Consider the following 14,020-nt stretch of genomic DNA (forward strand, 5'->3'; position numbering starts at 1 on the left):
CACCTCAGATCTACCAAGGGAAATAATGCTTCATCTGAGTATAATAAAAAGTGGACACGAACTGACAACTGTCAACTCCCTAAAAGTCAGTCAGAAAAATCTGAAGATCGGAGCTAACCTTACTAGACCTACTGCAGTAAGGGGTGACACCACTTGTCCAAGGCTTAGTCATGGCTCAGAAGGGTGAAGGCATGGGATGGTAGCTGATATTGAGATGCAGGCTCAGTGCTTTAAGGTGGGTCTAGGAGGTCACAGAGCTAGATGGGAATGAGCAGACTTTATGACGTAATTGTGGATTGGTCCTGAGGCCAGTCTAGATGATGGATCTATCTGTCTCGGTAAGTAAATTATTTTAACTAGTTCATAGTCTGATCTTCCAGAAACATGTACTTCCTAGAGCAAGCCCCAAAGTTATTTTTTGCTTGTTTTTTTTTTTTTTTTTTTTAAAGTATAATCGCCATTTATTTTTTCCCGGAGAATACTTTTTCTTCAGTCGTTAAGGACTCAGCTGCTTACATGGGCTTGGGTGGAGGTCGTGGGGCAGCTCCCGCGGGTCTAAATCGGGGCGGGGGTGTTCGGTCCTTCCGCGCTTCACGAGAGCGATTCCGGACTACCTTGCTGTGAATGGCACAACTCACGCAGTAATGGAGCTTCACGTACAGCTTGGGAAGCACGTAGGCGTCGAAGACACTCGCTTCGGAAATGTCCCTGACGGCGGCCGCCTCCACGATGTTCCGAATAACGAACTTCTTAATGGCCTTGTCCTTGGGCACACAGCGGGCGCAGTTGGTGCAGCGAATGGGCTGCACGTGGCCGCGGCCCTTCTTGGCACGGCCATTGTTCCTTCAACGTAGGAACGTAGGAATTCAACGTAGGAACAAGAAAATAGGTCGAGACCCAGTCCTGGATAAGCAGGAATGTGAATTATCAGCGTCAGTACTCACTACAGGAGATGAACAAGTGCAGAGAAGGGGCCAACGAGATCTTATGTGCAAAGACAAAGCAATACAAGCAGCATCTTCTTTTAAAATCTCCCTTTTCTCTTTCTGCCTCAAGTTCAAACTTTTCAACTTGATGTTTTGGAACTTCTAGAGTGTGAAGCAGCTTCCATCAAAAGCATTATTTCCTATTCATAACCCACGATGCGACCAAAAAGAAGAGGTCACCATTCCTAATCCCTTGTGCCCTACAGCACTATTTGTGCACCTTCGCATAACGGGAATAAAATCTGAGCTCTAGCATTTCACCAACCACATATTACTAAGCCAATTACTTGAACATTTGTGCCTACTTCCTCAACTGTAAAATGTGGCCATAAAATACCCACCTCACACATAGCCACTAGTAAGATAGTCTGTCAATAAACAGGTATGTGCTGGGTACCTTCTAGTGTCCAACGCTTGTCCTTGGAGAAAAGACTATCTGCATTCAGGGAACTTACATATTTTCAGGTACATTATGAGGGAAGATATTGAGTGATGTGATAGAGGATGACTGTGTGGACAAGGCAGTCTCCTTCAGCTGGGAGATTTCAAATGATCTTCATGTTCTTTAAGCAAGGGACCATAAGGATGCCTTTTTTGTGACACATGCAACATCGTCCATGTTGTTGACACTGAAAACCAGTGAGTAAATGAGTGAACAGCTAAGATACATTGTTCCTCTAGAAAATGGAACTACAAAGGTTTTCCATGACTTTATTTTTTTAAAGATTGATTGGTTGATTGATTGATTGATTGATTGATTGGAGAGAGAAAGAGAGGGCACACACAAGCAGGAGGAGTAGAGGGAGAGAGAGAGAGAGAATCTCAAGCAAACTCTGTGCTCAGTGCAGAGCCTCACATGGGGCTCGATCCCACAACAATGAAATCACCTAGTCAGACACTTAACCCACTGAGCCACCCAGGTGTACCTCCATGGCTTTAAAAATCATCTTGATGAAATTTTTAAGAAGTAAAGTTGGGTCCAGAATAGGTTGTTTATAAATATAATTGTTAGTATAATTATGTAATGAATGTAGTTAATACAATTAGACATTATACAATTGAATATAATTGTTAATAATTTAAAAATGAAACTATAGTTTTGTGGTCAAAAATTCGATGCAGAAATGAGGTTTCTGTGTTTGACTAGTAGGGCCGATAAGAGGAGTAAGGCTTTATCCTGTTAATAGAGAGAGCTTTTTGTTCCTGAAATCAAATAAAAACTATACAATATTTAATGTGTTGCCCCAAAATTGATAAAATTTAAGCCCTCTCTCCTTCTCTCAGGCTTACACTAAGAATTAATAGTCTCTTCTTCAAAGAGTAGTAAGCTCACTACCCCAGTTGTTTCTTCTAGCCATGGAGAAGAATGGTACAATAATTTCATTTTCCTAAAAATAATATGTGATGAAGAATGTGTCCTTGTGTGGCATGGTGAAATTATCTGGACAAATGACATCAAAATAATAGAACCTAGCTTCAATTATCTGAATGCTAACAATTTTCCAACCCTTACAAAAAAAAAAAAAAAAAAGAGTTTAACCCTACCCATTCTTTCTTCAACTCTGCCCTTACAATATGCTTTTAAAGAAAAAATACGTTTATAATTAATGAATAATAACTATCTGCTAGGCCCTATGCTAAACGCTTTACGTTAATCACCTCATTTCATTCCCACAATAGCCCAAAGGGGTAGGTACTATTTAATCCCCTATTACCTATAAGAAAACTGAGTCTCAGTGAAATTAACTGCCACATATGCCTGAACCTAAGACAACCCAGAATATCAGATGATCTTTTGAGATCCAAATGATAATATAAACACAATGGCAATGAGGATAAAAGCCTGATTGAATACACGTATACTAACAAGAATATAAATTTCAAGAGTCAAATATGTACATATTTAACTATTTACATACTTATTTTAAGTCACACATCCTGTAAATTAATACATTAAAAATATTACTTTCTTCTATCTTCAAATTTCATGAAACAACTTTATTCAAACTCTTCAAATGCCTCTTAAGATCCAAAATCCTACTGATCACTGGAGTCACTTTTCTGAGACAAGTAACAGTTTTACCAAAATAACATTTATATTAATCAAGTTCTCCAAAGAACTAGTAAGAGCTGCCCGGGTGGCCCAACGGTTTAGCGCTGCCTTCAGCCCAGGGCGTGATCCTGGAGACCCGGGATCGAGTCCCGCATCAGGCTCCCTACATGGAGCCTGCTTCTCCCTCTGCCTGTGTCTCTGCCTCTCTCTCTCTCTCTCTCTCTCTCTCTCTCTCATGAATAAATAAATAAAATCTAAAAAAAAGAACTAGTAAGATGTATACTCTATAAAATATAAAATATACACTCATATGCTGAGAGAGGGGAGACTTATTATAAAGAATTGCTTCACACAATTATAAAGGTCAGTAAGTCCAAAAGCTGTAGGACATTCCAATGGTGTGCCCAATGGTGAGACCCAGAGAGACATTCCAGTTGAAAGTCTAACAGTCAGGAAGAGCCAATATTGCAGATAAAATCAGGAAGGAATTGGCTAGATATTTTTCTCATGGAGGGAAAAATCAGTCTTTTGATTTTTCACTCCTTGACTGATTGGATGGGGCCCACCCACATTTTAAAGGATAATCTGCTTTACTGATTAAAATATAATGTAGTCTAATGTTAAAGTCTACCGATTGAAATGTTCATTTCATCCAAAAACACGGTTGCAGAAACACTGAGAAAAATGACCAAATATGCACGAACCTCATGCCCCAATCAAGTTGACATATAAATTTAACCATTCCAACATCTTAAATTCTGAGTTGTTTGAGATGTAGCACTTTTTGGATGTTTGTTACACACTCACAATAAATTTTATTGTGGGATTAAAAAACACCATTGCATAATAATATTACTTTTTTTCTATTTAAATGTAAGTGTCTGTGATTTCCATAAGGTAACTACTCAGAGTATTATTTTTAAGCAGTTATTTTCAAATGTGGTTGCATATTGAAATGGCCTGAGAAGTGATTTTTGTTTTTGTTTTTAAATATACTGTTGTCTGATCCCAGCCCTCAGAGAATCAAACTTAATTGATATGGAGTTGGAAGTGGGCCTGGGAATTTTAAAAGCTCCCCAGATGATCCAAACACTGTTTTAAAGTAATCTTTAAAAGACTTAAAAAAATATATATATATATATCCACCACCTGCCATTATGAAGTCATCCCCTAAAAAGAATCTAAATCTGAGCTATTTCTGTAGCTCCTCTTTGCCATTCCCACTGGGAATGGGTAAACTCCAGAAGCTTCCTAAACTAGCATTAACTGAGATCATTTTGGGTTAATGTGCCTCACTCCTGCAGCAGAAGCACTAATACTTCTGATGCTTTGTGGCCTCCCAAAGTCATAGAGCAATAGGGTTTTTTTTTAATCTTTGTTGATTCATGGACTCCCTTGGGGAAGAAGACTTCCCCAAGGGACTATAAGCCAAGGCATGTATCACAGCTTATTTATCCATTAATCTACTGAAGGACTTCTTGCTTTCTTCTAAGTTTGAGCAATTGTATAACACTGCTATAAACATCCATGTGCAAGTTTCTGCATGGACATAAGTTTCAACTCTTTGGGTAAATACCAGGGAATATGATTCCTGGGTGATAGGTTTATAAGAAAATGACAAATTATCTTGCAAAGTGTCTGTACCATTTTGCATTCCTACCGGCAATGAATGGGGGCTCCTGTTGCTCCCATCCTCAGCAGCGCTGGGTGTTGTCAGTGTTCCACATTTTGGCCATTCCAATAGGTATGTAGTGCTATCCCACTATTGTTTTAGTTTGCAGCTCCCTAATGACATATGAGGTGGAGCATCTTTTCATCTGTATGTCCTCTTTGGTCAGGATTCTACTAAGGCCTTGGTTCCATTTTCCGTGGTTTGTTTTCTTATTTTGAGTTTTAAGAGTTCTTTGTGTGTCTTGGATAATAGTCCTTTTTTCAGATATGTATTTTACAAATGTTTTCTCCTAGTCTCTGGCTTGTCTTCTCAGTCTCTTAACATCGTCCTGAACAGAGCAGTTTTTAATTATGATGAAGTCTACCTTATCGATTATTTCTTTTATGGGTCGTGCCTTTGGTATTGTATATAAAAAATCATGCCATACCCAAGGCCATCTAGCTTTTCTCCTGTTATCTCCTAGGACTTTTACAGTTTCGCAATCCATTTTGAGTTAAATTTTGTAGTGGATAGAAGATCTTTGTCTAGGGGATCCCTGGGTGGCTCAGTGGTTTAGCTCTGCCTTTGGCCCAGGGCGTGATCCTGGAGACCCAGGATCAAGTCCTGCATCAGGCTCCCTGCATGGAGCCTGCTTCTCCCTCTGCCTGTGTCTCTGCCTCTCTCTCTCTCTCTCTCTCTCTCTTTCTGTGTGTGTCTCTCATGAATAAATAAATAAAATCTTTAAAAAAAAAAAAAGATCTTTGTCTAGTTTTGCTTTTGTTTTTGTTTTTTTGTGGGATTTTTTGTTTTGTTTTTTGCATGTCAGTTTTCCAGTTGCTCTGGCACCATTTGTTGAAAAAGCTATCTTTGCTCCCTTGTATCACCTTTGCCCATTTATGAAAGATCAGTTGATATTTATGTGAGTCTATTACTGGCTCTCTATTCTGTTCTACTGATGTATTTTTTTATTCTTTCACCAATACCACCCTGTCTTCACTACTATGGCTTTATTGTCGGTCTTAAATTCAGGCAGTATCAGTCCTCTGACTTTGTTCTTCTCCATCAATGTGATCTTTTGCCTCTCCATATAAACTTTAAAACCGGTGTGTCCATATCCACAAGGCTATGGAAGGAAGGGTGACATTTACATAGTAAGCTTTAAAAAGTAATTTTGGGATTGAATAGATTAGGAAATCAATACAGTAGGAATGGAAAGATGATTCAATTTCCCTTCCCTCCCTTGACCTTTGCTCTGCACTTCCTCCCCCAGGTTTCCTTTTCCTTAATCTAGGCATAACCTATGCTCACTTTCATCCCCTACATGGGACTTCTCTGTCAAGACTGGGAAATGGCTGTTTTAGGTAATGCAGAAAAAAAACAAAATAATGTGGGAGGGATATTGTAAAAAAAAAAGGGGGGGGTGGTCAGGGGCATAATAAAAATGTAGAGCTTTTGTATGCATTTCAAGTGAGGTTGTTATGTTTTATGTAAGTTTCATGATGACCACAAAGCAAAAACCTATAGTTGATACATGAAAAATAAGGGGAAGAGAATCAAAGCATTCCACTACAGGACATCATCAAATCTCAAAAAGAAAAACAGAGGAGATATGGGCAAAAGAATTATAAAAACAATCATAAATCAATTAACAAAATGCTAACAGTAACCCCATATCTATCAATTATTACTTTAAATGTAAATGCACTGAAATCTCCAAACAAAAGACATAGGGCTGTTGAATGTACTGGAAAAAAAAAAGAAGGAAAGAGGAAGGAAGGAAGGAAGGAAGGAAGGAAGGAAGGAAGGAAGGAAGGAGAAGAAGAAGAAGAAGAAGAAGAAGAAAGAAAGGAAAGAAAGAAAGAGAAAGAAGAAAAGAAAGAAAGAAAGAAGAAGGAAGGAAGGAAGGAAGGAAGGAAGGAAGGAAGGAAGGAAGGAAAGAAGGAAGGAAGGAAAGAAGGAAGGAAGGAAAGAAGGAAGGAAGGAAGGAAGGAAGGAAGGAAGGAAGGAAGGAAGGAAGGAAGGAAAGAGAAGAGAAGAGATTGCCAAAAGAGATTGACTTCCATTTAAGGGTACACATAGACTGAAAGTGAAAAGATGGATAAAGGTATTCTATGCAAATGGAAACCAAAAGAAAGCAGGGTAGCTGTACTTATATGAAACAAATTAGACCCTCAACCAAAGACAGTGACAAGAGACACAGGGGTCATTCTACAATGATAAGGGGATCACTTCATCAAGAAGATATAATATTTGTAAATACTTATGCACCCAATATAGGAGCACCTAAATATATAAACAAATATCAACAGGTCTGAAGGGAGAGACAGACAGCCATAAAATAATAGCAAGGAACCTCAATACCCAACTTTCAACAATGGTTGGATCATGAAGACATAAAATAAGGAAACGTTGGACTTAAATGACACGTTAGACCAGATGGATATACAGAGCGTTCCGTCCAACAGCAGCAGGACGCATATCATTCTCAAGAGTACATGGAGATTCTCCAGGATAGATGAAATGTTAGGCCACAAAATACATCTGATAAAGGGTCAGTATTCAAAAAATATTTTTTTATCCTTCCAAAATCCTCATTTATTTTTTTTTATTTAAATTTTGTTAACATACAGTGCTCATCACGAGTGCTCCCCTTAATATCCACCACCCATATAGCCCATTCCCCACCTACCTCCTTCCATCAATGGAAGTTTGCTCTCTGTCATTAAGAGTCACTTGTTTCTTTCTATTCTTTCTTTCTATCCCCCCTTCCCATATTCATCTGCTTTCTTTCTTAAATTCCACGTATGAGTGAGATCACATGGTATTTGTCTTTCTCTGACTTACCTATTTCACTGAACTTAATACTCTCAAGTTCCATCCAAATCATTGCAAATGACAAGATTTCATTATTTTTGATGGCTGATATATATATATTCCATAATTCCATCTCTCCATAATTTGGCTGATAGAGCTGATAATGCTGATAGAGCAGCATTATCAACTGGGGTGCATGTACCCCTTGGAATCTGTATTTTTGTACCCTTGGCAAATACCTAGTAGTACAACTCCTGGATTGTAGGGAAGCTCTATTTTTAATTTTTTGAGGAACCTCCAAACTGTTCCCCAGAGTGGTTGTACCAGTTTGCATTCCCACCAACAACACAAGAGGGTTCCCCTTTCTCCACATCCTCACCAACGCCTGTTGTTTCTTGTGTTTTTAACTTCAGCTATTCTGACAGGTGTGAGCTGATATCTCATCATGGTTTTAATTTGTATGTGCCTGATGATGAGTGATGTTGAGCAACTTTTTAATGTGTCTATTAGCCATCTGGATGTCTTCTTTGGAAAATTGTCTCTTCATGTTTTCTGCCCATTTCTCAACTGGATTATTTGTTTTTTGGGTGTTGAGTTTAGTAAGTTCTTTATAGATTTTGGATACTAGTCAGATATGTCACTTGCAAATGTCTTCTCCCATTCCATAAGCTGCCTTTTAGTTTTGTTGTTTCCCTCACTGTGCAGAAGCTTTTTATCTTGATGAAGTCCCAATAGTTCGTTTTTGCTTTTGTTTCCCTTGCCTCCAGTGATATGTTTAATTCAACAGCAAAAAATCCAATTAAAAAATGGGCAGGGGAACTGAAAAGACATTTTTTTCATAGAAGTGGACAACAGGCACATAAAAGATTCTCAATATTACTAATCATCAGAGAAATGCAAATCAAAACCACAATGAGATATTACCTCCCATCTGTTAGAATGGCAATCATCAAAAAGACAAGCGATAACATATTTCTCAAATATGGAGAAAAGGGACCATTATACGCAGTTGGTGGCAATTGAAGTTGGTCAAGTCACTATAGATAACAGAATGGAATGCCTCAAAAAATTTTAAAAAAGGACTACCACGTGATCCAGCAATCCCACTTTTGGGTGTATATCCAAAGGAAATGAAAACAGGATCTGGAGATATCTACACACCCTTGTTTATTACAGCATTATTCACAATAGCCAGTATATAGAAACAATCTTAGTGTTCGCCAATGGGTGAATGGATAGAGATGTGAAATACACACACGGAACAGCGTTCAGGCATAAGAAAGAAGGAAATTCTGTCATTTGTAGCCACATGATTGATCCTTGGAGGCATTACGCTAAGTGAAAGAAGTCAGACAGAGAAATACAAATACTGTCTATTATTTATATGTAGACTCTTTTAAAAAAAATGAACTTGTAAAACTGAGAGTAGAACATTGGTTACCAGGGACCATGATGCAGGAAAAATGGGGCAACAGTGGTCAATGTGTATGAATTTCCAGTCATAAAATGAGTTAAGTCCTGGGGGTCTAATGTACAGGATGGTGATTATAGTTAAGAATGTATGATATAGTTGGAAGCTGCTGAGGGAATAGATCAGGAATGCTCTCACCACACACAAACCCACACAAAAATCACAATTATGTGATGTGACACAGGTGTCATGAAAAAAAAAAAAGGAAAGGATAATTATGGGATGTGATAGGAGTGTTAGCCAATGCTCTGATGCTAATCACTTGCAATATGTAAGTGAATCAAATCAACACATGTACACCTTAAACTTACACACTGTTATATGGCAATTATAGAACAACAAAGCTGGAAAAAAACTTTTATCTTTTATTTTTTACTTTTTACTGTTTTACTTTATCTTTTATTTCTTACTTTTTACTTTTTTACTTTATCTTTTATTTTTTACTTCTTTTAAGTAAAATGTTTTGTGGCTGCTTTTAAGCCTTTTTCTTTATCACTGATGTAAAGTAATTTGATTATGATCATCCATGGTGTGGATTTCTTCATATTTTTTGTGATTTGGTTTCATGGAGCTCCTTGGACCACTAGGAATTTGGAAATAATTACAACCGTGATTGCTTCCAACATTTTTTTTCACCCCTCACTCCCATTGTCCACCAGTTCTAGAATTTCAGCTATTAAGAATGGTATACTGCTTAGTGTTATCCTCTAGGTAGAACCAACTAGATAATTTGTAACCTTAAAATGAGGGAGGCCTCATTCAAAAATTGCTAAGAATTTCAAAAGGCACCAGTGGAACATTAAGCCAAGTGAGAGCAGGGACTGTGTGACAAGAAAGGTGGCTCATAGGTAATCAAGACTTTTTTTATATTATTCCAGTCTTTTTCTCACCCTTCAACTTGGATAGCTTGTGTTGCTGTGTTTTTCAGATCATTTATCTCTTCTTCCGTAGTGCCTAGACTGCTGTCAAGCTCATCCGAATTTTGTATTTGGGGGACTGTATTCTTCGTTCTACAAGTGCCATTTGGTTCTTTTGTATTTCTTGCATTTCCCCTTATGGCCATGTGTTCCTATACAGCCTCAACCAGAGATTAAGAAGAATTAATGGTTGAGATAGTCTGTCTTACCAGAAAACCAATGTGTCTCAGCACTATGTAATCTCCAGAATCTCTGACGATTCCTCGCTCCTCAAGCTGACCTCGCCGGTTCTCCCTGAATACCTTCATTCCTTTGTTTGACGTTATTATATGTGTCAGGCACAGGATCCAGGGAGCAAGTACCATGGTTTACAGTACTACACTTTTGGGGGTTTTTGTAAGTAGGCTCCATGCCCAGCATGAAGCCCAGTGCAGCACTTGAACTCACAACGTGAGACTGAGGCCTGAGCTGAGATCAAGTTTCAGACGTGTAACCGACAGAGCCACCCAGGCACCTCTACAATTTTTTTTAAGAATACTTTCTCTAAAGCTTTTCCCCAGAATTACACAAAATTATGTACCTCTAATATATAATATATGTCCTCCCCTGGCAAAGCAAAACAACACATGCTGTACACCTATGAAAATCACAGTTCAAATCAGGCCCAGTGTACGTAATAATTTTTGCCTTCATCACATAAGTATTTGCTTAAATTTGGTTTATATACATAGTATCATCATATGTTTTTAAACTACATTAAAGATTGGAATAAACTCCGACACGCTTATTCACATACATTATGCACCAAGTTTCTAACACATTAGAGACGATCGACTTAACAATGGGCTGCTGAGCGCACTTGCCTTTGTTTCGTGGTCAGAGTTCTGAACCTCCCACCAACTCTCTGCATATATTCAACCTTCTTTTCAGTGTGTAGTTGATTAGTCTTTGTTCTATTCTTTTTGTGAATTTCACGTTTGCTTCTAGTAAGCTCCACGAGAGTGTCAGTGCTGTTCATCAAAGTTTCTGCACATCCTACAGCCAAAACAAAGAGAGTACACAGAAGATGGTAATTGTCATCCATAAAACCTGATTTCGAGTTGTTGAGTTCATCAAAACTGTCTCCTTGTTCTCATTAACTAGCTTATTTTAAGTGCTAAAAATTTGAATTTTTCAAATAAATTATTATTAACACAATACTGCTTTATGTATTCTATAGGTCTTATATACTGGAAGTCCGCAGTAGATATAACTTTTCCTCAAAGATATTTCCCCTTCCCCAAATCAGTTTTGAAAACCACTATTTAAGATGAGCAAAAAAATGTCAATGTTCAGAGAAACTCTGAGTGGATTCTTGAGAGTGTACATCAGGCCACTTAGAAATGCTGACTCGCCCATTCTAAGTTTGCCTCTGATGGGCATTCCTATTTATGATTGACTTTTTTTTCCCTTAATTTCCACAGTGAGGAAATAAACAGGATGTAAGGGAAAATCATCTTGCAGAGACTTACGCACTAGTCACTTTTTGTTTTATGGTAGGTCTTATTTTCCCAAAGTAGGTTATGTAGGGGAAAATATATATATATATCATATATATATATATGATATATATATATATACACACATATTTTTTAATTAATATCAAAGAACTCTGATATGCTTTTTTGCATCATTAAAGATCAGAGACTGGGGATCCCTTGATGGCTCCATGGTGGAGTGTCTGCCTTGGGCTCAGGGTGTGACCCTGGGGTCCCAGGATCGAGTCCTCCATTGGGCTCCCCACAGGGAGCCTGCTTCTCCCTCTGCCTGTGTCTGCCTCTCTCTCTGTGTTTCTCATGAATAAATAAATAAAATCCTTAAAAAAATAAAAATAAAGGTCAGAGGCTAGTTTACCTTCTGTCCCAGGAGCTCCTTTTCCTTCTTTTAATGAGAAAGTTGCAGAGTAAGATGCCTGTAGCAGCTCCGGGGAGAAAACCACTCCAGTCCAGGGAGGACCACGGTGAAAAGATGCCCACTTTGCAGAGATGAGATCAGTTCTTCCTGTGAGTTGACTCTCCCTCGTGTCCTGTGTTCAGGGACATGGAAAGGCGGCCGAGGGCAACAAGGAATATGGGCATCTGAGGCCTGGTGCAGACGAAACGTCCTTTCCTCTGACTTGGCCCGTAACATGACTTGGTCCTCTGTGGCAGAGGGTTCTGGGCCCTCCATCCAGCCCAAGCCGCAATGCAGCCCACAGACACAGCTTGTCCCATGTAGCATTTACTGATGTTGCAGTAATGCTGCTGTCATGGGGTTTTAGAAAGGAAGTGCTAGTTCTTTCATTGTATATTAATAAAGGTTGATGCAGGTCTCCAGGAGTTCCTGATAAAATCTGCCTCAAAGTGAGTGTAAGTAGGCAGTGAATTTAAACCACCTGCTGCCTTCAGGGCCAGACACGCCAGTGTTCTGGGATCTCCTATTTCCCAGGGCGGTTACAGTAAATGGTGACATATGGGTCCCTTGGCTTTCACAGGCTCCCTGCGAAGCAGCACAGAAGCCCCAGGTCCAACAGTTTGCCTCTTTGCTCCTCCCAATCTCTGTCCCCAAGTTTCCAGCAGGACCGAGGAAGGCACCAGAGAGGTTGCTGATGTGTCGGATCGGTGAGAGTGAAGTACCCCAGAGTTGCCCTCGCTGCCACTTTCCAGGAGGGACTGGCCCTGAGCCCTGGACCGGCGGCGCCACCTCACCACATGAAGGTGGACAGCTGACTTCCCACCTGGACGCTGGAACTGCGGGGCAGTGGAAGTTACTGGCTCCAGAAGAAATAATCAGCTTCATGAAGGACAAGCAGCTAAATGTGTGGGGTGATTCAGCCCAATGTCTATGACATTCGATAGCAGACAACCGGGGTGACTCAGGATTCACTCTGTGCCACGTGTGTCATCGTCAGAGGTGGGTGTTGTCTTTTTTTATCATGGCAATTGGTCTGGGATGCGTGAACGTATTTTAGGACAGATGGGTAAAAACCATCACAAAACATAACAAGCTGGAAAGCTTCCCTAACTGTGAGCGTCTGAAGTGCAGCCCCATTGTCGGGCCCTTGGGGGGCAGCGGTTCCCAGACCAGGGCCCGCAGAGGGGTAGCGTTGGGCACTGCTGCAAGAATGCTGGTAGGATGCTGCGGGGAGGTTGTCAGGCTGCCAGGTGGACCTCTGACATCAAGCGGGTGACCTTGTGGGAGGTCACCGAGCTCTCGGACGTCAGCCTGCTTGGTTGTGAAATTAGAGGATTTTGCTCTGCTTCATGCCCTCTGTCAGCCAGAAAACCTCCACAATTCTGCAGTAACCTGTCAGGAAGCTTGTACCACGGAAGTGTGCTTTCACTCCCCGCTGGACTCCAGCCCCGAGAATCGTGCCCAGGAAATAGGAAATTTTCCACGACTGTTTCTTGGATGAATAGAGGCATAAATAAGTGTCTGTTGAATGAACGCATGTGTAAATATGTATCCTTTCAATGACTTACTAATTACTTTATGATTTACGTTCAGGGGACACGTGAAGAATTTTTTTTCAAAACTCCCAAGGTACCATGAGCTAAAACCCATGGTATAAAAAAAGAAAAAGTTACAGACTAAAGATGATATTTTCTAACATTTTTTGCTCCATAAAATACCTGGAGATTAATATACGAGCCACCACGTGCAGCACAATAGACCGAGAGCAGTGAAACCAGTGAGCCGAGATCGCCGGTTAGTGTTTGGGGAAAGGAAAAAAAGTAGATGAAATCATTTTTTTTCTTCAGTCTTTGAATCTTTTGAACCAATGTTTCCCAGACTTCTAGTTATAAAACACGAAGTCAACAAATTCTGAGACGAGATATTCAGACGTCTAAACTGCGAAGGAACTTCGTCATGGCCTGAGGCAGGCCCGCTGGGCCACCTATGATCCACTTGCCTCCTACGTATGTTTCAGTCTGAAACTAGGAATGTACAGTGACCACTCCTGGGCCTCAGGAGGGAGTTTTCAGTGAAAGGTAAAAACACTTGTTGAAACCTACTGTATGCCACGCTTTTGATTTATATTGGCTCATACAACCCTCACAGCACCTCACAGGGTAGCCTTGGGATTGTCTTACCGGTAAGGGCTTCCCA

General features: G+C 39.9%; 1 protein-coding gene across 1 annotated transcript; it reads right to left on the reverse strand.

Annotated features, from left to right (window-relative positions):
- Positions 1–497: 497 nt before the first annotated feature.
- Positions 498–10,257, reverse strand: LOC121487176. The gene is made up of 3 exons (XM_041748586.1): positions 10,102–10,257; positions 9,866–10,044; positions 498–843 (listed from the first exon to the last, which is right to left on the reverse strand). Exons 1-3 carry the CDS (start codon positions 10,255–10,257, stop codon positions 513–515), a joined length of 666 nt encoding a protein of 221 aa, XP_041604520.1. The 3' UTR covers positions 498–512.
- Between the last annotated feature and the right edge of the window lie 3,763 nt (positions 10,258–14,020).

This window comes from Vulpes lagopus, chromosome 3 (assembly GCF_018345385.1).
Source record: "Vulpes lagopus strain Blue_001 chromosome 3, ASM1834538v1, whole genome shotgun sequence".
NCBI classification, from domain to species: domain Eukaryota; kingdom Metazoa; phylum Chordata; class Mammalia; order Carnivora; family Canidae; genus Vulpes; species Vulpes lagopus.